This window comes from Coturnix japonica, chromosome 1 (genome assembly GCF_001577835.2).
Source record: "Coturnix japonica isolate 7356 chromosome 1, Coturnix japonica 2.1, whole genome shotgun sequence".
Classification (NCBI taxonomy): domain Eukaryota; kingdom Metazoa; phylum Chordata; class Aves; order Galliformes; family Phasianidae; genus Coturnix; species Coturnix japonica.
The window spans coordinates 170,289,633-170,315,414 of NC_029516.1; the positions used below are offsets into that span (position 1 = coordinate 170,289,633).

General features: G+C 41.0%; 1 protein-coding gene across 12 annotated transcripts in view; it reads right to left on the reverse strand.

Annotated features, from left to right (window-relative positions):
- Positions 1 to 2,148: 2,148 nt before the first annotated feature.
- The window catches only part of PICALM (phosphatidylinositol binding clathrin assembly protein), a 60,859-nt gene continuing 37,225 nt past the window's right edge, over positions 2,149 to 25,782 (reverse strand). For 2 of the 12 annotated variants that reach the window (XM_015852406.1, XM_015852403.1), the window contains 13 exons: positions 25,402 to 25,538; positions 22,571 to 22,671; positions 17,741 to 17,890; positions 15,709 to 15,789; positions 13,476 to 13,583; positions 12,485 to 12,616; positions 12,368 to 12,398; positions 11,525 to 11,624; positions 10,217 to 10,240; positions 8,285 to 8,344; positions 7,233 to 7,337; positions 4,561 to 4,663; positions 2,149 to 3,610 (listed from right to left, as the gene is read on the reverse strand). In XM_015852406.1, coding sequence (XP_015707892.1) covers positions 4,571 to 4,663; positions 7,233 to 7,337; positions 8,285 to 8,344; positions 10,217 to 10,240; positions 11,525 to 11,624; positions 12,368 to 12,398; positions 12,485 to 12,616; positions 13,476 to 13,583; positions 15,709 to 15,789; positions 17,741 to 17,890; positions 22,571 to 22,671; positions 25,402 to 25,538 — 1,122 coding nt within the window. In that variant the 3' untranslated portion in view covers positions 2,149 to 3,610; positions 4,561 to 4,570. The remainder of the gene's footprint in view (positions 3,611 to 4,560; positions 4,664 to 7,232; positions 7,338 to 8,284; positions 8,345 to 10,216; positions 10,241 to 11,524; positions 11,625 to 12,367; positions 12,399 to 12,484; positions 12,617 to 13,475; positions 13,584 to 15,708; positions 15,790 to 17,740; positions 17,891 to 22,570; positions 22,672 to 25,401; positions 25,539 to 25,782) is intronic. The other 10 variants (XM_015852416.1, XM_015852405.1, XM_015852411.2 and 7 more) reach the window with 6 other exon arrangements.

A 25,782-nucleotide genomic window follows, 5' to 3' on the forward strand; every position in this document is an offset into this window, starting at 1 on the left:
TATTACTTCTCGGAAAGGGTAGTCAGGCATTGGAATGCACTGCCCAGGGAGGTGGTGGAGTCACCGACCATGGGAGTGTTCAAGAAACGTTTGGATGTTGTGTTGAGGAATATGATTTAGCTGGGAAGTATTGGTGATGGTTGGACTGGATGATCTTCTAGGTCTTTTCCAACCTTGATAATTCTGTGATTCTGTGAACCATGCTAGAGCTAAGAAACACCCAGCCACTAACTGCCTAAAAAAGCAAAACAGAGCAGTGTCTATTGCTCATCTGTATTCACGCAAGTGATTTCTGGAGGTGCTTACCTCAGCATCATGCTGGGTTGAACCCACTCTGAGCAAGTTCCCTGCAGGGGAAAGCAACTGGATCACACTGCTTTGTAGTGTGGCTGTGTAACAAGAGCTCTCCCCTGGGCTGCTGGGAGGTTTGCAGCCTCTGATGCAGGGAGGTTATGTAACAGCGACCTCCCTGCAGGTGCAGACCTGCACATATTGAGAAACAACGGCACAGGACTTGCTCTGCAGCACTCTTCTCATTTGTCTGCTTTCTGACAGAAAGGGTGCTACCACACACTGCTTCTGTGGGCTAAAAGGAGCTTGCCAGAATAAGGTCAAGGCTAATGGACTGAAAAGCTACACTAGAGTGACAGGCAAGGAACAGAGAAGCTAATGGCATTAACACCGTAAGCCTCTGATGGTTTAGAGCTGAGCAGCCCTCTGAAAAAGACTTTCCTTTGGGTTTTGAATCCCTTTGAGCAATTGCTGTAGCTGGCACAGGGAAAGTTCAGCAGACACACTGTGAACAAAGCAGAGATCTACACCATAGACATAAACCTGAGACCTCCATTCTCCTCAAACATTGCAACCACAGAACTACAAATACATGCTTGCGGTCAACACATTCTCATTGGCATTATCAGCTTCTACAACAGCATTCAAGGAAGTTGTTTGTCTGTTCCAAAGCTTCCCAATCTTTGCTTCAGGGAATTTTATCAACGGAGAAGCAAGAAAAGCAAGAACTGCGTTATTCAACTCAGATTGATTAATTACCTTGATAAGTCACCTCCCACAGGTGAAATGGATGAAGCACTTCCTCAGCCAGGGAGGGTGGCAGCGACAGCACAGCTCCAGAGCAGCCTGTATGGGAATCTCCCCTCACTCCTGCCCAAGCCAGAACATCACACACAGATCTGCCCTTTCCCTTCCAACTCTGTTTTTTACACAAGAAAACATCACAAGTTTCATCAGGAATTCACAGCATTTCCTTGCTGGACAAGTTCAGTGGAAGATGTCAGGGCTGTTTCTGCTCTCCCCGCTGCAGCATGAAAAAGCTACAAAGGTCAAGTCAGAAGACTGCCAACAGACCAAGGAGAAAGCTCTTATTTACATATGATCTTATTAACATCGATTCTCCTGTAGTCAGAGCATTTCCCTCTGCCCATCACATTCTCTCGTCAGCCTCCTGCTCCCATCAGCATTTACCATCTCTCACAGCGCTCTGGCACCTCATTCTCGTTTTTCTGCCACAAGCTTTATCCCCATCATGTCATGGCCTTCAAGCTGGAATTCATTTACATCTCTCTAACATTTCTACCAGCTCTGAAGAAATGTGCTTCCCATCCAACAGGAGTTTCACCCAGTGCTCTTTGCTGAGGGGCTGTTTGGCAGCTGGAAGCCCAACAGCTGCTTGGATGGAGCACCTGATGTCACAGACAGTCACATACAAATCAGCTGTAGGTACTTCTCGAGGCACCGTCAGCATCAATTTACTGCATGCGACCAAAAGAAAGGGGTGAGCGTGCCAAACACTGCAGCAGGCTGCTCAGAGAGCTGGTGGATGCCCCATGCCTGGTCAGTGTTCAAGAGGCACTGAAGAATAAACTGTAAGCAACGTTCAGTAGCAAAGCCTCCATCAGGAAGGTGCAAACCTGGACAGCATCTGTGCTCACTAACAGCAACTGTGAGTCAGTAGGGAAGGATAACAGGACAGCATCCCCACAACCAGCATCGTTTCCAACCTCTGTTCTACAGCCCCAGAGGGATCACAGACCCCAGAACTACAAAAGCAGATCTACCTCGGTCAACAGACCCAACAGAACAGACCGGAACCACCGTCATCCTCCTCCTGCAATACAGTATATGCAGATGTCAAATGCATTTGGTATTTTATTAAGTAAACAATGCAATCATCAGTGCACATTTTCAAGCAGCAAAAGAAAAGCACCCCAGACGTTCATACCGTAACAAAATTCTGTGGAAGCTGCATTTTATTTGAAAATCCACCCATTTTTGCTAACGTACATTTTAATATTTTAAACAAAAATAGAATCTGCAGAGACAATGCAGCAAGTATGCTTAACTCATGTACAGAATTGCTTTCATATCACCGACTGTCCTTCGGAAGGCCCCTCTCTACCCAGAATTAAGATGTATTTACACAAAGCACCGATCAACAGCGCTACTTAAATTCTTCATTAACTAAACTCCAACTCGACGGCTGTCAGGAGAGGCTGCTTCCCCTTTTTTTGCTTCGCAAAGGTATGTGATAGAAACATGGCACTCACCACACGAAAAGGCTTCACCCCCCACCCCGACACGCAACACCTCAACTGGTACAGAGAAGGAAAGTCTTAAAGTGAAAGCAATTCCTCACATTCATTTTGGAAAGGCCTTATAATGTCAAATGTAAAAATAATGACATGCCAAGCACAAAGCAATTAAAGTTCCTTCCCAACGCACTAATGCTGAATTAAAAATGTAGTGCTTCTCCTAGTCAGTTAACTGTTCCCTTGCAAAATCCTAGGCACAGAATTGACTATAAGGATTAATGCATTTTACAGCTCTTCCCTAATTCCCATATATGCTGAGAATTCATTAGATTCAGACCTTTAAAATATTTAGTGCTCTGTATGTCAGCTGAAAAGCATTCTGAATCAGATTCATTCTTTGTGGATAAAAATCAGACATACTGTATACATCCATACTCATTTTCATAAGGAGGTTTTGTTTTCTTTTTCTTTTTTTTTGATACAATATTAATGTTAAATTGATAATCATAAATAAATACAAACAATAATACATAAGGAATGTCTACTGCAAACTGAATATATAATTTTCTTAAAAAAGTTAATTTCCATTACTGCTGTGCCTACGTTGGTGAGGACTGAAGAAAAGGTAACTGCAGAATTAAGAGTTAGGATTGGACCCTCCCATCCCCACAGAGTCTCGTTTTGCGTTACGGTAAAAGGACACGTCTCCATTCCACGCTTCCAAACACCAATTGCTATTCCCAGAAACACAGACTTCTCTTTGTACGTTAAGATTTATGGGTATTATTAGAAGCTGGAAATATCGACCTTTTAGTCACCAGGACAAAACCAGGATCTCAGCCCTGACTCACGGCAAAGCCTCGGGTGCTGATGCTTCCCTATGGAGTTGTCCCAGGGTCCTTCATTGGTCTTCATTTCACTGCGTCGTTCCGTGGAACAGGAGAGCTTGACAGACTGAAGTTGGTTTGTTTGCTTTATCCAGGAAGTGGGGGCTTTACTGGCGAGCACATCAATTTGGAAACGTTCTTCTCTCTTCCATCTAACAGTTACATAAACTGAATCTGGAAAGATTAGAAACCCTCATGTTAACGCCCAGCAGGACCAGGAGCAGGATTTCACTACAAATCGTGCTCTCTTCAAACACTTCCATTCTTCAAATGCCTGATTTCCCCCACAGCTCTGAAGTTTTCAACAGAAATAAAGAAGTTCACAAAACGAAAACAAAACAAAAAAAAGCCATCAGGATGTTTTTTTTCCACCTACAGCAGCCATGAGCATCTGCCTGATTTAAGCCATTCTGTCCAACCAAACAACTTCTCCATGCAATAAATGCTGCCAGCAGCAGCACGGTAACACACAGACCAGTGTGGCTGCATGGGGAGCCATGGTCACGTTTCAGCTGGATCCAGAGGAAGCACCCAAAGAAAAGCAGAACGCTCTGTATGACAAAGGCCTTCTCTTGGCGTCTTCTACAATGATTCCATCTTCTCGCTCATCATGTTACTCCCACCCACCCCAATACAAACAGGAGCAGAAGAAAAACCCCAGTGAGTGTCTGCACCAGAATTGAACCCCTGCACACACAAACCAAGCACCTCCTGCATAGCTGGGCATCTGGTGAAGTGCACGAGCAGCCTGCTGGGAGCAGGGTGGTGTTTGCCGCTAGCACTGAATAACAAACACGTCCCTGATGAAATGGAAAACACCAGGTGGAACCAGTTTGTTCCCCCTAGCTGCAACACAAAGCCCTGCGTGCCCTGGCTCTTGCACTGCAGAGAGGAGCTAGCAAACCATTTCCAATGAAGCAAAACACTGCTTGACTTGATCAGGTCTTTAAGCTGTCAAGTGCACCAAGTTTCCAAGTCACTTCCACAGTGCTTCCAATTCAGCACGACTGGTTTTTATTAATATTATCTATAGGTGTTTTTTAAGAAAATAAAACTCCGATTAGAACTTTTAATCTTCGTTGTACATCACGAAACCAGCACCTCCCCAGAATAATGGACAATACCTAAGTTGTTCTACAAGAAATCCTGGAGAGAGAGCTCTGCAAAGGGGTCCTTTCCTGAGGCTCTGTGAGGACTCTGACTGGAAGGGCTGGATGCTGCAGACAGCTAGTAGGAAAGACGACAGAGACAGGGTAAGAAAAAGAAAAAATAAAGGTCTCAGAATGACAGAATATGAAAGCTGAACGTGTAATGAAAGGACAAAGGGAGGTTCAGAGGCAAACTTGGCAGAAATCAACTATTAAAACAAGGAGTTTGGTCATATGGGAAACAGAAAGCCTCTTCTACGGCTGGTGTAATGCAGGAAAAGGCTGGATGCGCCCCTCCAGAAAGGAAATTTCAAGTGCCATTTGCTATTTAATATAATAAGCCAATCAATTTGCACTTTCACAGCAGTGTTCTTCAAAGGATTCCAAACATCAAGCCTTATGCTGTGGGACAGTTTAACCCACCCTGCTTTACTGGTAGAGCTGTGAACTGGCAGGCAGACAAGGCTGGAGCGGGGCAGCTCTCCAGGTATCTGCAGAGAGCTCTCAGCATCTCTTCCCCTCAAAACACAGTGCTCGTAAGAAGAGGATGGACAGCAGCTAATGGATGGTGACTTTAACAGCTGACTCATAACTGAGCTGCAAACAACCCACGTGTACCTGCACTTCATACCTGCTGCAAAACCACTCCATGGAAGGCATCTTTACTTTAGGAACAATGAACACCTGCCCACCTATGTGTGACAGGGAACACTCTTATGGAGTGGACTGTAGTACTGAGTAGAGTGCCAATATTGCAGGTGATATTTTTCACAAAGCACACAGGGTGGACGAGTTCTTTCAGGATTAACGCTATTGGGATTGAAATCTTTACGTCCCTTCTGAAGCCCCGCTAAAAGTGAGGCACTCTGGTCCAGTCCCCATAAACACAGTATGGAAGAGCCATGAGACAGAATGGGAGGTGCTTGAGAAGCAGTTTCAGGATGTCAGCAGCTCAGCTCTCCTCTCAAACCCAGTCCTTCCCCTTGGGAAGCTGTAGCTCACACCCCACCGCTCTCCAGGATTTGAACCAGACTAAGCCAAACAGAGCCATAACAACAAGGCACGCCCATTGCAACTTGACTTCATGACACATTCTTCATATTATTTAACCATGAAGAGGTTGTAATGCATTAAAAAAACCCTGTTGAATTGGTACTAATTGGAGACTTTCCAAATCAAGTCCAAAGGAACATCCCAGTTTGAAAGCAGTGTGGAAGATTGGTAGATTGGATGCCCTGCCATTAGTGCAACATCAGTACGTCACCAGAAATAGAGACTGAGTATCAAAATGGAAGCCTAAAAGCAGTGTAATTCATATGAACCCATGCTTAACTACACTGCATCCATCTCTCCTGCTTATAAATGTGCTGGAAAACAAGAACACACCACGGCAGTTTCTAAGGAGAGGAGTTCAATGCTAACAGCACAGGTCAGCCATTTTTCTAGTGCCAACAGGTCTAGAACTGAATGTAGCATCCTTCCCACTTAGAGCTCGTGTCATTTGAAACACAAACAAACACAAACACTGCTGGGTTGGGCCTCAAGTCTCACCTCCAGCAGCCATCAACTCTCACTGCTTTCACCGAAGGTAAAGAGCTCTCAGTTTCAGACCTGAAGTTGCATCCAACACCTGCAAGTAACTGGGACTGCACATCTCAGGGAAACCCTCCCCTAAGCATACAGTAAGTGCTGATTCAAAGGGGGTGTTTTCAGTCAAATTAATCCTTGCAGGAACCAAACGTTGTCAGAGAAGCACAATAAACAGCTCTACACACCTCACTTGTGATTAATCTCTCTTTATCCTGTTATGACAACCAGCTGAGATTCAACACAGACCAACCCTGCAATGTCAAATGAAGCGGGAAGGCTCAACACAGCCATTCAGATCTACGTGTTTATAACTGAACTGGACAGGCAAATGTATTTTTAAAGGGATATTTCCTCAGTGATGTTTTCAGAATTGAGGAAGATTCTTACCTGTATTTATTTCACTTGCTCATCACATCCTTACCATAAGACAGTGAACGACCCCATATAAAAGTCACCTACGTTCACTTGCCTGAAGTGACAGGTAACGCACAAATCAGCCCTCAGAAATCTGTCAGAAAGCCAACTGAAAGCTGCATTTCTCAAGAAACAAGGCCTGTTACAGATAAAACCTTTGGTATGTGTTTCTATCTATTTATATCCACAAAGACTTGAAGTGAGAAGATAGATACAGGCCCCAGAACACACTCCTGTACACTTACATCTACGCACAAGTACATGAACTTCACCTAAGTGGAATCATACATACATGCTTTTAAACAGTCACCTACAAAGAGTTCTTCAGTCAGATTACAATACATTACTACTCTTTGCTTAATAGCATCATGAAAGACAGCACAAACTTCAAGAACAAACAACACTGGCAAGAACAAGCATGCAGCATTAATACTGGAGTTCCAATCTGCCAGCTAAACTTGGCTGCATCTTCACCTACAGATGAAGGTGTTCAATCTCCAATTCTTAACAATCTCAACCGTGTCCTGAAAAGAGCATGGAAGTGTTCAAGGTTTGTTTCCTTCACTTTTGTCAGACAAACACCTTGAGAGCAATTGACACCCAGCTGTAGTTTCTCCATGGTATCCATTTCTGAGCATACCCACCTGTGCTCCTGGTACAGGGCCAAAAGGATTTGGTGGTCTCATGACTGGCTGGCTGTATATTAATGTTGGCTGCGTCATTACTGGTATACCTCCCATCTGTGATGGCTGGAAAACAATCCACACAACATTAAATCACATCTAGCATTAACACGTTTCAAGTTCTTTTCAGGACAGAAAGGAAAACAGCAACGTGTGAAAGGCCTTGGCCATATTTGATATATGCAGTCATAAGACATTTCTGTGGTGTTCTGCAAGTGCAGCTTGCTAGAAAGGAATGTCAGTGCATGCTTAAGGAGTAGTCACAGTAAGAAATGAGCTCATTTCATCTCCTGGAAAGAGCCGAGGTGACCTACAGGATGTTAAAAAGCTGAACAGTCACCCTGTAATGACCCACCTCAGCCATCTGCTCACACACTGCACGTCTAACAAGTAACAGCAACTCATAACAGAGCTACAGCTACTATTAATTCTGGCTTTCGTTTCCTATCAGCCTTTAACACCACATTCAACACTGCTTTACACAAGATTACTTTCTGAAGATGTTACCCTCCACAAGTGCTGAATCAGAGTCACCAAGAAATCACTTCCAGTATCACATTAATCAGGTTCGAAGCAGCACTGAGGTAGTTTGACCACAAATGCATTTGCACAGAACAAAACATGCCATTTTTGCTGCTCATTTATTGACTACAAGTTATGAATCTCAACTGATTATATCATTGTACCAACTATATATATAAGGAGTTTTAGGAAAATTTCCCTCCTTTAAGAGCCTCCTCTTCTCCACACTCAACAATCCCATTTCCCTCAGCTGTTCCCCTTAACACTTGTGCTCCAGACCCCTCACAGCTCCATTACCCTCCTCTGGACACCCTACAGGGCCTCAATGTCCTTCTTGTAGTGAGGGGCCCAGAACTGAACACAATGCTCAAGCTGTGGCTTCACTAGGAGGTGAAATTCAATCATCAGTGAAGTAGTTCAGAAGAAAATGAAATCATTATCCAATGAGTGACCACAGCATCTGACTTTGGAGTTACAGAAGTGCTACTTACCATCCCATAACCCATCATCCCTGTGGGCGTTGTGGCAGGATACGCCATTACAGGTGGTGCCTAGTGAGAAAAACAGCAGTGAGCTGAGAGAAGGGATCAGCTGCACACGGGTAACACTGCAGCACTTGGCTCAATACAAAGATAGCGAAGAATGGGTAGACTTATTAGAGTTTGCAGTCTTTTGTTAAAATGGACCCAAATTATCTGAGATATCTAGGCTAAAGCTTCTAGATCATCTTGATGAGTTTATAATCACATATTTGCTTTCTGTTTGAATTCTGGCATTCTCCTGACTTTGATTAATGAACGTGATGTGATACAGAGAGATTTTAGAGGGAAAATTCATTAAGCAGAATTTTGAGAATTCCATTCAGTGTATTTGAAAACAGGAGGTTGTGGTACAAGGGATCCTAAAAGAGAGGATTTTAAAGACTGAAAGGCCAAATTACCATTGGTTTGTAGACATTGTAGGAATTCTTTTTAGTCAGGGTATCCATGCTATGGGGACCTTCCTACCATGCTTCAGTATAAGTACAACTCTAACATCTATTGACTGGAAGAGGAACTCAACTGGCTTTTCCTCATCTCTTGTTCAGTCTCAAAGTCAGTGTCGATAGCAGGATAATTAGTTCTAAACCTACAGTAGGATCATAATGCAAAGGCAGGCAGAACTCTCTAAACAATTTATATCTACTTAGAAAACCTGAACTGTAACTCACACTGCATCTCACTCATCTGCTTAGTGCGCTCAGTTTGAATAGGTTAGAAATCCTCCTAAAGCCTTACAGCACATTTATAGTATCCTCACCCCAAGGTAACTTCCATGAAGATACAGGCAGAATGCTGCCAGAGGAAACCCAGAACTGAGCTACGTTCTTATAAACAGCCTGGCACCACATACATAAAAAACAGCTGATAACTCTTAGGCAGTTTAAAGCACATGGAAGACACTTTGTCATTACAAAACCACAGTCTTTGTCTCACAGCTTCATCAGCCACTTCAGTTTCAGCTCTCAGAAGGGAAGCGGTGAAATGTTTATAATCAAAGTAAATTAAATGGATTTAAACAGATGAATTGTAATGTTAAGAAAAGGGCATCAGCAGTGCTGTTTCTGAGCTGTGTTTGAAGGTATCAGCTGCCTTTTTCATACATGGTAGCCAGTGTCATTGGCATTTTAATTGCCATCAGAAGGTGTTTTCCAGACAAGAATTTCTAGGCTGCACATCCACACAGCCTGAAAGGCCGCTCTAAAGGGTATTCTAGTTTTCTCAGGGTACTTTTGTTGTTCTTCTAATGCTACTTAATATTGGCTACACAGAGGTCCATCCAGTAGCAGCCCTACCATCTGCAATGACAACAGAACTCAGGGAAAGACCAATACCACTGCATACATCAACTCTTTGAAATGAAAGAGACTGCATTGCTCAGACAGCAAGCACTGGATATTATTGCTTATGCTTTGTTTCCATCAGCACGGCCTTTCCTTCTTAACACGAGTATTAATCACATATTGGTCTCTCCCCTCTGAAAAACACTCAAGATCTACCACAAATGTGGATAAAGTGCCAAGTATAACAGAAGCCCGTGAGGTTTCATGCAGTTATTCAAACACAAACATCTCATCTTCATTCAAAATTCACCAAGTGCATTGAAGGCAGCACAGACACACACCTCAGCTCTCTGGCAGCAAATGGTACAAGTTTAAAGCAAGGAAAAATAATCTCGGTATTTCCCATGCCATCATTCGAATCAATAGCCTGCAGGACACCTATGAAGTTCGTGTATGCTAAGAAAAGCTCAATTTTTGGCACACCAAAGATTTTAAAATGAGAAATGTGTAAATAGCAAGAAGGTTATGAGATTCTGCAACAGCTGTGGTTAATATCAGCATGCCAGTCGATTGCAAAAAGGCTGTGGGTTGTTTCACTTACGTATTGTGGAAAATGCATGCCATTCTGTATTTCCCAGGGAGAACAATTACATAATGCAATAACACTGGATTAGAAGCAAATACTTACACAATGGAATATACACAGATAGCATTTTAGTTCACAAATACATTACACGTCTACCTCAACACATTCTTGTAATTCAAGTCATTCACTGAGACAATGTACACCCGTGATACTGTTGTTAGTATGTTCTCAATTGCTTTGCATAGTCTATTTATTTGGTATATGCCTTTTTCCAAGGGCAAGGAAGCCTTCTTTTCAAAAGCATATTTCTTTAGCAAGCAGCAGTAGCTCCACAATAAATAGACCAGCACAGGAAGACAAATTATCTTCTAGATTATTTGTTTCTGGGTTTCTTTTATGTTCACAGAACAGTTTCACAGGAAGAAAAAGTGTCTCAGCGACTCTAGAGAGTAAAATTTGTTAAACATAATGACTTATCACAAGAAGATGCATATACAAGACATGAGTTATTCAACAGATTAAAGCACACAGACTCAAACCACTGGTCACTAAAGGAGATGAGAAGTCAGTTTCTTCAATACCTACACACCCTCCAAGTAAGGTCCACAAACATTCCTCCCTGTGACTCTGAGCTGGTAACAGACACCCACTGCGGGGAGGTGGCAGATCCACAGAGACACTCATTTTCCTAATCCATAATGTTTGGTTATTACACTGTGGATTCGACCTCCCCCAGTCGGTTACAGAGCCAGATGCAATAAATCCTGGGGGACTTTTTGTTACCTGCTCTGTCAGCGGACAGTTCTCCAAGTCATTATTATTTTTGACACCTAAGTTTGGAACACACTACCCCAAAATTCTAGACAGTACTACATGCTGCAATGGGTGCTATACATTAGAAGTACTTGAAGATTGATCTCAGCCCATTCTCACACCCCCCCCCAGAGCAGGCTGTGTGTCATAATAATATACATGCTTGACACACTGACGCACCTGAAGAACACAGATGTCCCACTTGTTCTTACCTAGACTACCAAGTACCCCCAACACATCAGTCCATGGTTTCATGTTAACTCACTGAAACATGAAGCCAGCTTTCTCACCGTGACACACTGCTCAAGTAACACCAACGTTTATGCTAAACTTGCACACACCTCACTGCAAACTAATTCACTAGAACTGCACAGCTGACAAAAACAAATCCAAGCACCACACATCTCCAACCAATCGCTTTCAGGCTCTCTCTGCAGCTGTGTCACTTCCAGTTTGTTAGTTTGCAGTCTGTACAAGGAACTCACTGTTTTAAAATGACTGTTTGCTTACCAGCGTTGGAGCATTCCATGCAGTCGTAGGTGCAATCTTGGGTTGCCAGTTGGAACCACCAGTTAGTTTCTTTTCACTTGGTTGAGTCCAATTTACATCACTTCAAATAAATTTGTAAAGAAGTGTTAGAAAAGAGAATGGATTTGCTTACAAAATGTGAACAACATTTCTTCTTTGAAACTTGACTTTTATTTTGCAAAGCTCATTCAATAAATGAGTTGAAGAAAGGTCTGAGGATACAGGTAACACGTCCAGGGAAAGCCACCTTAGCTTGATTCAAGCTCAGTCCCATTCCCTGGTATGGCTTAGTCTAGCTTCCTTTCCTCAAGTCAAAATAGTTTAGTTAGGAACAACCACACAGTAGATTTCTGCTGGAGTGATTGCAGACTTGGCACAGACCACCCCAGTGAGCCTGAAATTTGCTCATCACGTTCTCAGCTCCATTGCTAGAACAGATGTCTGCTTTTCTAGAACAGGCCCTGCTTCACGAGGTCAACCAGAAACCTGAGGTTTGTGGTCTCAAAATGCAGTTCTTCATGTACTCGAATTGCATGAAATATTTATTTGATACAATTACTACAACCCAAAGAAATATTCTGAAATCATTTGCCAAACATACTGAGTCCTTTCATATCAGATAAAGGATGGCATTTTGCCACTGTTGTTACTGCTCAACCTACAGCCTTTCAAGCAGCTCTTTATTTGTTACACCCCACATGATAAGAATCAAAGCACCACCCCAAACATGCTCTGAAGGGTAACATGATGATGCTCTGGACAGTCTTGAACCATAAGATTTTACTACCAAAAGGAAAAGCTCCATTTTTGATTAGGCATACTCACTTTTTAGTAGTTCCATTCCCAATGCCCAAATCTGTCACAAATTAGAAAGAGACACTATTGAAATTCCATCCACTTGAATATTAAATAAGTATTTTATCTATGTCGCTCAATACTTACTGCCTACAAGGTTGGCTAAAGACGAATCCAGATCATCTGACACTAACTTGTTAGGTGGTACTTTGGCAACTGGAAGACTCTGGTTCTGGGAGGCCACTGTTGGTTTTAGGAGACCGCCTAATTCATCAAAGCCTTGAAATGATAAACAAACTGATTTGAATCCTAGGCTTCACAGGGACATTGTGATACTCAGTTAAGTAGACAGCAAGTTCAAGACAAAGGGCAAAACAAAATTTAACCTAGTTAAATAGGTACCTAAATAGGCTGACCTACAATAAACTGGAAAAAAAACTACTGTACTTTTGGATTAAGGAGATACTACAGAAAAAAGGAGATTTTATTCTACCAACTTAATCTATGTGACATCTATTTTATATGAAACAGATTCAGAGCCACCACAAAACACGAAAGAACAAAATTAAGCATATCTAAAGGATTTCAGTCATATCAAAGCGTGTTTGCTTTTAGCACATTATTGGTTTGGCCAAAGTCAATCCAATATAAGAGAGTTAAAGGTCAGAAGGCTGGAGTATCTACTTCCCAGATTCTCAGAAGAACAAAAGGGTTCTTGATTACAATCCCAATTAATACCATATTTTTGATGGTTCAACCCTTATATGATCATTTCCTGAGATGAACCTCCACATCCAAAAAGCAACACGCATATAAGTGAGTGTGTTAATAATGTGTTGCGTGGTTGAGTAAAATTAAGAAGCAACTTTACTTATGGCTGCAGCTCAGTTGACAACACCTGAAAACAAATAACGCTGTTCACACTGTAAAGTTTCAATGCAGAAAGGATTCAAGGAATTAAATGTCTCTTCAGAAGGTATATAGAAGCAGCCTTTCCTTACACACTAAGAAAAAAGCTGGATGAAGAATGCTGTCATTGATCTTTTAAAGTCTGCCTTCTTTTGTCAACTGGAACACTGTCACACGAGTAAACACAGATTGCGAGGACAAATATCATCTATTTTGGTAGAAGTCTTACCACCAGAATCTAGGACAACATTAGAAGATTTGTTTCCAAACACAGACTCAAAGTCAACATTAAGGCCAGCTGATGGCTGTGGTTGAGCAACAGGGGATGGAGTGAACCCTGCAGGGGAAAAACAAAGACAGCAGTTGAATGTTTGTGTGAAGTTTTTCCTCATTAATTTGCCTTCTTTATGGAAAAGACGACAAATATGGAGATTATTTCTGTACTAAAGAAAGATTAGGAAGACCTCAAGGCAGATTATACTCTAACATGGAGAATAACATAGGAAAAGAGCTGGAACTTGAACTCCTCCAAAGAAAAAAGCTTCCATCGCAAAAGAATGCCAACAGACTATGGAAGATCCTCCCTCATCTCTACATCTCTGGCACTATTCGTACTCTGCCTGTCTTTAACAAACTACTTACAGTTATTTAAGGAAAAAATATTGTGCTTTTGCAGGAAATGCAGCTGGTCAGATGCAGAATCTGTTTCCAAATTACTCGCCTGCAAATTGATCCCTCCACCTTTCCACTAGCCGAGCTGCTCTCAGCTACAACTAGAGCAAGATCCATAATACCCCAACATACCTGACTAGCATCCTTTCAATTACACATTCCTAAAACTAACCTTTTAAAACAGGTATTTTTGAGCACAGATTAATTACTTCATTAGTTTCCTGCTGTGTATCTGTAAAGCAAATATTATCTTAGTTAAGTGTACTCCAAATGCTTTCTTCCTCTCCACTTGCTGCATTGCACAGCACTGTCAGTTTTTAGCAACACTAAAGTTGATGGCTCAGAATATGGCAGCAAACATTGGTTCTGCACTCACGTTTTCTGGCATTACACACAGAGCACACAAGTCTGTGCCAGTGTGTGCATCTACACTTCAACAGTCATGCAGTTACAGACCTGATTATTCCTGTGTAAGAAATAAATACCTGAAGAATGCTTGAAATGTTGAAAATTAGCTCTTCTGGTTTTGAACAAATTTTAATGATACAGAGAAACCACAACAGGGTCGCATACTTGAATAATAAAGCAACTCAGGGCCCTGCCCAGTAGTTAGATCACATTTCGCATGCTGACACAGCTCATTTCAGTCCTTGTGTTTTCCTAAAGCAAGTGAGACTTCACTTAACATTAATGATTCTATGGTGCAACCCTTGTGCTCAGACTTCACAGAAGAGCTGATTTGGATCACCTCTCCTTCCTATTTGTCTTCAAGGAAGGCAAAACTTCCAAGTCAAAAGCATCCATCAGGAGAACATATTTTTTCCATTAAGCACAAATCATATAAAGCTTGGAATAGCATACAAGGACACAAGGGAAGCAGTAATGTGGGAAAAGATAGGGAAGTGAATAAATAACAAAACAAAATGAGTATCTTTGTGACAAGTGGAGCATCAGGTTGTAACAGGCCATTTCAGAGACTCTGAACTGCATATCAGAATTCCTTTGATAAGGTGTCCTGCAAATCGTGCCCATACCAATAAGTTTGACAACCTAACTCATATTTTTCTTTAGAAAATGGGTTTAAGTGGTACAAGCTAAGATAACCTGCCCACTCTCATGTTCTCTGATGTTTCAAGCAATATGAAGCTAAGTCACAAGACAAAACATTAGTTGGGACTTTTTGAGTTAGACTCAGTGAACAGATCAACTCATTCTCCTGGTGTGACTCCAGCTAATTGTTTCCAGTGCTTTTAAATAAAACATGGAACTTCACGGTGTTTAAGAATTAACTATTGCACAAAAAATGAATTGAAGGTATTGCTAAGCCTCACGTAACTGCAATGTTAACAGCTCCTCCCCCACCTGGTTTGGACTATTATCTGTCACAGCCAGCAGCCCACCTGAGTGCTGGCAAGGTGTTATACAGAAATAGCATCGATACAAGTTACTGTGCAGACATCACTTTGCTGCACAAACAATTAGACATGTGTAAGATGTCTCTCAGAACATCCCAATCCCTCCGTCCCACAAGCAGTGATGGTGATTAATGCAGCAACACGTACAGAAGGAATCCTGAAATGGGGAGATACTCATTTCTCAGACTGAAGCCTCGAAGGCACAAACCAGTATAAGAGCTACTTGTGACAGCACATCTAGCATAAGCACTGCTACAGAAATCAAAGTTGGAGCCAATGTAGGAAGGCAATTCTGTAGCCAATAATGGACCTAATAATTCCAGGCACATGACATTCAAACTTGCGTTTGAGGTGAGGCCGCATCCCATTACCTACCTCCAAAGAGACCAGCTACAGAAGAAGGCTCATTGCGGAAATGAGAAGCACTAGGGTAAGCTTGAGGACCACAAAAAGAATCTGATAAGGCATGTCACACAGAAGAGAGAAAGCCAGGAAAGGAGAAGAGGGAGAGTTACGGAAAGAGAACCAAGATACACTCTATTTGCTGCTCAAATATTTAGTTTCAGGTCAGTCTATAAATCCACATATACTCTAACAACATAGAAACAACAGAACAGAATCAATACAGGTGAGACATACAAGAAATGAGTTTGTATCATCTACAACACTAAAGGGAAAAAAAACAGTTTGAACATTACAGCTAAGATAGGATAAATATTTGTTTTTTCTTTCATTTTTTTTCCAGTAAATGCCACGTTTTACACCCTTTGGGGAAAAAAAAGTGTAAAAGCTTCATGGCATTTTTCTTATACCTGAAGAATAACGATACAGCCCAACAGTGGATTCATATTTGGTTGCCACAAAGGGATTTAGTTGAGTGAATGGATTGTAATGATCTAAAGAATCAGAAAAAGTCATTTTAAATCCACGTTCACAATATCACAACACCTAGTTTGTGCTATTGCTAGAGCTGCACCTACTTTTACAGGTCAGTATGTCAGGAAGTCACACGTGGCTTCCAGATAGAATTCCACAAGAGCAAGATGCTGGAATGGGAAGGCAATGTAACAGTGCCATCCATCCCCAGCAGGTCAGGGTTGGGCTGTGATGGTAAATGCCTCACAAAGCCACCCAGCTGTGCACACGCAGCTTTCTGTACAACCACAGAACAAACCACAGCCAGGAAGTTCCTCTGACTGAATGATAACTCTGCTGCAAAGCTGCTTTACAAATGGTCATTCTACATTTGCTTGCAGCTATACCAGTTTATTAGAAGCATGGGGGAAAGTGATTAGAAACAGACCAAGTCATTACACCATAGTTACAACTTGAAGTGTTTGTAAACTACTGCCTCATCCAACTAAATAAGAATTCCAGAGTCTCACAATAGGAGTCCTGCTCTGGAGACTCCTGCTTCTCCTCTCCCCACTAAGACAAAACAAGCCAGGAAACTCAATAAAATATCAGTGTCAAGGCCATCTCCAAAGAGATCCTTTGCCTTATCCTCAATAAGAAACAGCTAACTAATAGCTTTCTTATAAGAAAGTCTGGATTCTTCTGAGATCAATTCCTGAGAGGTTCAGCCTGACGAAGAAAGCCCTGTTGATGCAGTGAGACTGCCTTCAAACCCAGCAGACTAAGAACAGTTGGACAGGGCCCTGGGCAACCTGATCTAATAAAGGCGTATATTTGGTGGCCCTGCCAGGCAGGGGGGTTGGAACTACATGATCCTTGAGGTCCCTTTCAACCCGGGTCATTCTGTGATTCTGTGATTAAATGATTTCTTTATTCTTAGAAAACTAAAATATTGACAAGCAAACTAATTATGAGGTAACTGCACCAACAGATGCGTGACAGGGATTTCTGGTATGACAGCACATTGAATCACCTCCAAACTAAGTTTTAATGGTTTTTAACTGGTGAGTTTAGTTAATTGCCTGGTAGGTAGTGGTGAATAGAATATATATATCAAAATGTCCAGGGCTTTATCAGTTTTTCATGTCAGCAAAAATGCAGAAAACACATCCCCTGCATAAGGAAATGACAGTAAGCTGCTACGTTCCTCAACCCGAGGAACAGAAAAGCAGCATTTCCTTTTAATTCTCAGGCACATACAGTATTTTACCTTAAAATTCCCAAGCATAAGAGCCTGTGTTGAAACAACTCAAACAACAGCTTTAACTGTAAGTAAGTTCCATCGCATCAGCAAGAATTCCAGCACAGTTAGTATCAAGGAGGGGTATTTACACTGTTTTTATGACACAACCACTAAATCAAGTTCTAATGTAGCACAAAACAACACCCATTATTATCTCTTTGGTTTCTTCTGAAGCCCCCGAGTAGAATTTAGAAACCAAAACAATAAAATGTTCAGAAAACAGGTAATTAATTTAAAACGGTACTTTACCAACAAACATTTCATGTGTGGGTGTCCTACTGGTGAAAGTAGAAACATCAGAAGACACAGACAGATGAGCAGCATCGTTAGTTTTTGTAAGGAAAGGATTTAGGTTTGGAATGGCATCATCAACATTATCAACAGTAGCAGAAAAAGGATCTGTCCAATTCCAGAAAGCAAGAGAAAGAAGAAAAGGGAGATGGATTTAGTTGCATGTTACTTCCTAGGTACAGAAGAGTAAGAAGAATCCAAGTAGTAACGTTTTATCCCGAAACCTCTCAATTTGGGATGACCTAATTATTTAATTTAAGTTGTCCAGTACTACCCATACATTCTCTACCCAAGGAAAAGGTGGTAGCTACCTTTCTGCTCTTAAAAAATACCATCTTGGTCTTATAGAATGTACCTCTTCTATAGCATGTCTCATACAAAACATTAGCACGTTACTTATCTTTAAACACAAGCAGCTTTTGCTCTACTCAGTCCTATCCCCCAACACTTGCAACAAATCCACTGAAGCAGTGACTGCCTCCTACCACAGCACAACACCAGACTCTAAGTAACGACTCAGTGCAACTCCATTCTACAAATGGCTTTAAAAATAAAAGTATGGAAAAAACACCAGATATAATCTCAAATCAAACAAAACTCAATGAAGCTGCTAATTTGCTCTTTTCAACCTACTGATCTTGGCACTGATCTACTTTGTGCTTTCTGTGTTCCTGAGCATCACGACATTCTCAAGCATTGGAAACATAGTGAGGCAGCATACAGGACAGAAACACAGGCCTTATTACCAAGCTTGTGGACATGTCATTGGCCACGAACAAGAGAACTGCCCTGCTTCATAGAATCAGTAATGTTGGAAAAGACCACCGACATCACCTAGTCCAACTCTGGAGTCATCACCTCCACTCCCACTGACCTGCCACATATACACAGTTCACCTACACATATACACAGGGGCAGTGAACCCATCACCTCCCTGAGCAGCCAGTTCTGAGAATAGATCTCTCCTAATATCCAACCTGAACCTCCCCCACACAACTTAAGGCAGTTACTTCTCACCCTGTCATTAGCTACTTAAGAATCCAAGCCCACCTCACTACAACATCCTTTCTGAGAGTTGTGGAGATGGATGAGGTCTCCGTTATTCTCCAGCCCTATGTGTGCCTCTTTTATCACATTGCCTAGAACTACAGCTTACTGTTCCAGCCAAAACCATATACAGAAATGTCAGAGTAATACATGTAAGAGATTTGAGTATCTCAGTGTTGGCACTTAGCTTTTAAACCAGGTTGACTTACTGATCATCTACAACTAGCAGATACTACCATGGTATACACAAAAGTTTCAAACTACCTCTGCCTGAATCCAATCTCCTGATCTCAGCTATAAATCCTATACAGTTTGATAACACACGGCTGTCAGCCATATGCAAATCTTGAAGAAAATGATGCCATAAAAATCATATATGCATTATTATTCTTCACAGACATGATGGACTTTCATTTTCTGCAAGCTTGATACCTTTTTCAGCAACATTTGGTTTCTTCCACCGACTGCCTGACCACATCACAAGTATCTTACCAGGCTTTTTTTTAACTTTAATCAATCATACAGTTATCAAAAATCAGAGTAGCGGACAGCAAGTAGATGAAGCACCCCAAGTAATGTTCTGCTTGTAATGAACAGCAGCAATATAAAATCTACTGTCTTCTGAGTGCCTTAGGCAACAGCATTACCACCTAATGTACCTGTGCACATGTCAAACAGCCAGGCACCTTAAATGCCAGGCACCTACCCTGCTTGCAGGTATGTACCCTCTGTCTATTATGAATGCTGTTTCAGAGTGCATGGAACAAATGAATCTGACAATAAAACACAGCATGTTATCCTTTAATCAACTCCTGCTTGCTTGCTGTTGTTGCTTCACATTCTTCTCATTCTATTGGTGGTTCTTACAAGTGGAAAAAATCCAATGGGGTTGGATAAACTGATTATTTCCACACTGGCTCATCTGTTCTGCTTCTCAAGTTTAGGTACAAACTGATCACTGGCAAACAGCAGATCAAACAGCTGGGATGGTCTTCAAACCATCTCAGTAAAATGCTCTTATAAAAGCTTCTTTTATTCTTTTTTAGCTATTTTTTTGCTCGTTTTCCACATTACTATCCTATATTTGTTTGAAACTACAGCCGACTGGAATTATTTAAACATGTAGAAAACAGGGTAAGAATCAATTACCACCTCCTGTACCCAAAAGCCAAACGTTACACACGGATTTGTGTTTTGACTAGTAAAGCAACTGGATGAAACTTGAGAATAGCAGAATTTTCTCAGAAACATCATCCTCACTCCAACTCTTTGCTGCTCTGTCTCATCCTTGATTTAAACCAGCATGTTTAAACCTGAAAATCTGCCAATGCCTGTGACTGAGATAACTGAGGATGAACTGGTTTGGGTAATTCACATCATTTAATAATAATGACTATTCAATTGTTGTCTCTCCTGACAGAAACCCTTCAAGACCAGTTTCATCTCTGAATGCACACGGTGCGTCAATGGAATCACTACACCTTCAGGTTGGCTTAAGGCATCAGTAATTCAGGTGTATTCAAAAAAGTAATTGGAATTGTGCAGACCTTCCATCTATCCAGCCAGTAGCAACTTACCTGAGAGAGAAGAGTGACTAAGATTTTTCTGGGGTATTCCTTACAGTTTAGAGGAAAGAAACCAAAAACATGCAATAACAGAACCCACTCTCTCTAGGAATTTTAACCTCATTAGCTTTTGCCAGATAACAACAGAAAGCAGCAACCCAAACAAAATGGGTTTGTAACACAGTTTATCCTTTTATTACACACCTAAAAGATGCTGCATAAATCTCATAAGCAGTGATTCTTGTCCACTGCAAGTCAATTTGTACCTGATTCGATACTCTTCTCAAAGTCACTGAATACACCAAATACAAACATCATCATGTCAGAAAATTACCTAAGGGAGGGATGCTGTGCAGTGGTTAGAGCACAGGACTGGAAATAGTTCAGGTTCCATTCTTGGCTCTGCCACTGACTTGCCGCATGACTTCATGCAAGTCAGTTAACTGCTCAGATTTCCCCATCTGTAAAATGTGGAAAGCACTTCTTATCTACCTCACCTGTGTGAAGCGAGTGTTCATGTCTGCAAAGCTCCACAGATCTGTTTTATAATAAAGGTTAACAGAACAGTAGTGATGCCAAAATTTTAACCTACAGCTTCAGCAGATCAGCCCGAAATCTTCACAGTTAAAGGATTTAATCTTAGAAGTATTTAGAAACACGTCATGAGGAAGCAAAACACCAATGATTATTACTGACCACTCTTAACAGGAATAACACACAACACTGAACAAACACAAGGACCTCCAGGCTCAATTTCAGGTTGTTAATAGAAAAAAGTGGTATAAAATAAAACCATTAGATTGTGATATAACCTTCATGAGGACAATAACCTCCCCTTCCATCTCTCACCCATGAGATAATTAGAACAAGCTGAAACAGAAGACGTTCCCGAAAGCAAACAAGATGAGCCAAAACATTTTCACACTTTCTGAACTCTAAGCCTAACAGGCATAAGAATTAGTATGCATATCTTGATATGCTTCCATTGCATCTTTCTCCAAAGATGCTCTGCTCAGCAAAATGGAAGGACAAGTCATTTTCTTTTCTTGCTCTTGGAAAGTACCACATACATTACACTATTGCGCCCACCAACCAGAATTATTTCCCTACAAACCAGTATGAGAAGATTCACAGGATACTAAGTACACATTGTAAGCAAACAGGAAAGATGAACACATACACTGCATGTTACAAAGTTCACTTAAATAACGGGAAAGACCATTAAGAAAAGCTCACAAAGGAAAATGAAGTAGCAGAGCAGTATTATTCCAATGCTTATAAAACCTTCTGAAGCAGCAACTCCCATTTTTCAGCAACATTAAGCAGTTATAAAGCAGCTATTTCCATATAAGACAATAAAGTTTGAAACTAAGCATCATTTATGAAGAAGAAAGCTTTATGCAAGGGTTTTTAATCTTCATTCAGTATAACTAACAGTGCGAGCAACCAGTATCTGTTACCCACACCAAAAGCATTCTGGAACACTGCAAAGCAGAAAAGTGATGAATGGCAGCTGCTCTAACTAATCTACAATAACATTCATGACTTCTGAGATTCTAGACCTGCCTCCTTGATTTAAAAACACACTCGCATTAGTAAGACTATCTAACAGCTCATTCAGCACATCTTTTGCCAGTTTCTTTTTGTAGTTCAATACAAATTCTCTGCTGTATTTTGGAGGTGCTTGTTTTGATTCTGAAACCCAAATCCGGACTTCTATGCTTTCTATATACATTTGTCTCAATTGTTCCTTTCCAGGTCTCACCCAAATCCTTATTTATTATAACTAAAAATTGTGAAAAACTGATTTAATCTCAGTCTATATAAAACAGTGATTTGAGAAATTCCATCTTCAAATTCAGCATGCACACAAATGGATTCTCACAGCTAAGTTTCTGTTGCTTCCTACACAATACCTGAAGACAGCAGTCAGAGGATCTGCTGGTCAATGACTATAGGAGCATCTCAAATAAAGACTGTTTGTAACAAGCACGTGCCTCTACATTATTTTCACCTGTACTCAGATCAGAATGGTTTCCGACTCCTTTTATTCAGTCTTAACTTGTCTCTGCAAGTTTTCTTCACAAGTTTTTGTGTAACAAACAGCTCACAAACCAGGCACACATTTCATAGCAATAGAGTCAAAGTAACAAAAACTTTAAGTCAGACTTCTTACCTCCCCAGGTACTTCCTACTTGTGGAGCAGCAGATATTGAATGTACGGATGGGTGAAAAGTTGGTTGCAAATCAAGCAGATCATTTGGCAGCTTTGAAGTGCTACAAAGACAAATCAATACAACTGTTTGAACTGCATCACAGTTCCCAAAGCAAGGCAAATGCTAACAGCTGTCAACAATAAAGCTTTGTAATGAACTATATGTTATGAAATTTGATACAACTAAACCAAAATCAGGAGATTTGCTGAATTCCACATGTTTTGCAAGGGTGAATGCAGAAAGCTGTGCTATACCAAATGACTGTTAAATCACTACAGATGACCAACCTTCCCATATTCCACATAGCCTAATAGGGCTAAAGCATCTCAAGTTCAAATGATCTGCCACAGCTTTTAAAGTAACCTCATAGAAGCTCCACTGGTTTGCTCTTTCACTGTGGAACTCAACTTTAATGGATTACAACATCAAAATGCTGTATCTCTACAAGACCTGTCCACTATCAGCTGCCCAGAAACAGGAATCTGGTTTACATCTGCGAGCTATTAAAGAACTCTGGGAAAAACAGAACATTAAAACCCTTGAAACACTTTGCCAACTGCTGTAGTGGCATCGGTCCTGTGAATTCAAACTAGTTTACACGTACCTACTGGTCTACTCATAACTAAACTGAGATCCAAGAACGTATGAAGATTAAGAGTGAAATCTTAAAGGTACTCTTCAAGAGTAACAGGGATGATAAAACATCATCTAGCAAAGAGTTCATTTCACACTCTAAATTTCTCTTGCAAAAAAAAATAATAATAATAATAAAAAAAAAAATCAATAAAACTGAAGCATTGGTGTTCACCAAGATCTTTCTAGCACATGAAATGAACCAAGATTGGCACGTATGGCTATGGACAGATGCTGAGGCATCATGGCATCCAAGGATTGTTTGAAATCAGACTGGCACAGAGATTAAAGGCTAGAAGGGACATCCTAGATTTCTGCCTATCCTCTTGCTGACTCAAATGATTGTACGATTCAGTTTATTATTTCATTTCAGAAGAGATCAAGAAACCATGTTTTGTACCGCTGCTCCTATTAAAAAGTTGCTCTGTTCAACACAGCCTTGTAATACGAAGAGTCAAAACAGTTTGCAAGTAAAGATTGCTCAAGTTAAGGATAGGGATTAATCAGAGACATTCCATCCAGTAGCAAGCAACTGAACTTGCAATTCAACAAATCCACTTCGAGGCAGCTTCTGCTGTACAATCGGTTCTTCGCTCATTGCAGTAATACAGCCAGCAACTGAATTTAAACAAAGACAAACCAGCATTTGTTCTTCAAAAGAAAATGCTCTTGTCTCCAGCATGAAGCATTTCTAGCCATTTGAAGAAGCTTTAATCAAATGTTTTTGTTTCAGACCTTGTAAAAGGAAGATCAGGCATTCAAAGTTTCTAGTTCAATGCATACTGCTACTTCAAATATTTCTGTCTCAAAGCTATTTAAACAGTTTTCAAAGAAGCTTTTCAATTATCAACATTGACAGATTTTCTAGTCCTTTACACATGATTCAGCTATTTTCTTCATAAAAGATGTAAAGTAACTTCCTACAATAGTTTCCTAGTGGGGAAAGATGGTTGTATAAGCACTTACTGCTTATGAACAACAGCAAGGAGGTAAATAGATTCTTGCATGATTCTAATGGAACTAAGCAATCCCTCTTTAAGTTTAGGATCCATGAGTCAGCAGTGTGTGCTTGCGGTCCCAAAGGCCAACTGGGCTGCATCAAAAGAGGGGTGGTCAGAAGGATGAGGGAGGTGACTGGCCTCCCTGCTCCACCCTCATGAGGCCCTGTCTGCATCCAGGTGTGGGGCAGCCAATGCAAGAAAAATGTGGAGCTGCTGGAGCAAGTCCAGAGGGCCACAAAAACATCAGAGGGCTGAAGCACCTCTCTCATAAAGAAAGGCTGAGGGAGCTGGGTTTGTCCAGTCTGGAGAAGCTCACTGTATCCAAAGGGAGCTTAAAAACAGGAAGGAGACTGTCTGTTTAAATGGTCCCATAGCAACAGGACAAGGTAGAATGAACTAAAAATGTGAGACTAGGATTAGATACTAGGAGGAAATTTTTGTCAGAGGGGATGGTGTGGCACTGATACAAGTTACCGGCAAGAAAAACTGGAGACACAGGAGATCTTTAAGGCCAGGAGGGATGGGGCTCAGGTGGGTGACAATCCTGTCCAGAGCACAGGGTTGGAGCTGGACAGTCTTGAAGACTCCTTTCTATCATTAGTGTACAGTAAGTACTCTTAGACTATCTGCAAGTTCTTGCAGATAGATGTTCCAGATACAACTCAAGACTGCAGAACCTGACTCTTTTCCTTCCAAACCTTATTTCAGGCTTTCCTTTTCCTAAAAGTCTATCAGAATATTTGTTACCACTCAACTTTTTAGATACCTAAAAATGCAACACTGAGTTCTGCATTATTAAGACCTGCCATACTGAATTATTTGACTTCTCATGAACAAACTTGTAAGGTTCTTCATAGACATGGCAAGTGCACATTTACAGTTCCAGCTGTCTGGCTAGCCAACAGCTACCAGGCCTGTAAGCAGCTCAACAGAAACTACTCTGCAAATGGAAGATGAAGACACTTACTACATTGCTTTTTTCTTCTTTTCTAATGACAACAGGGTATTTTCCTACCTGCTTCACACAACACATTTCTTTTCACATCACTAATGAACTATACACCCAAACAACGTTCTTCAATGTACCCTCTGCAGAAAATGAGATGACATTCTGGCAGCAGCCCAACTAACAGGGAAGCAACTTTACTGACACATACCTGTTTGAAGAGCTAGGAGTAGAAAAAATATCAATGGCTGGTGTAGTCATTATGCTTCCTGCTGCAGTTGACACAGGAGAAGCTGCGGTTGTTAAAGAGGTATGAGGTTTCTTTGCAAGTTCTTTTAGACGTTGCTCCTGTTGGAAAAGTGAGCTGGCATAAGAAATCCAGAAACAACATTTGTGTATATGAGTTTGGAGGCAAGTAAAACAAAACTTAAATACTTATTTTTAATTATATCACATGGTAAAGTCTCAGTTTGTTAAACAAGATAATCACTGGAGACATTGCTGCCACAAATAGTTCAGAAACATTACTTCACAAACCCTTCACAAGTTACATGACATATGTACATATGATTTTACCTTCAGCACTTTGACA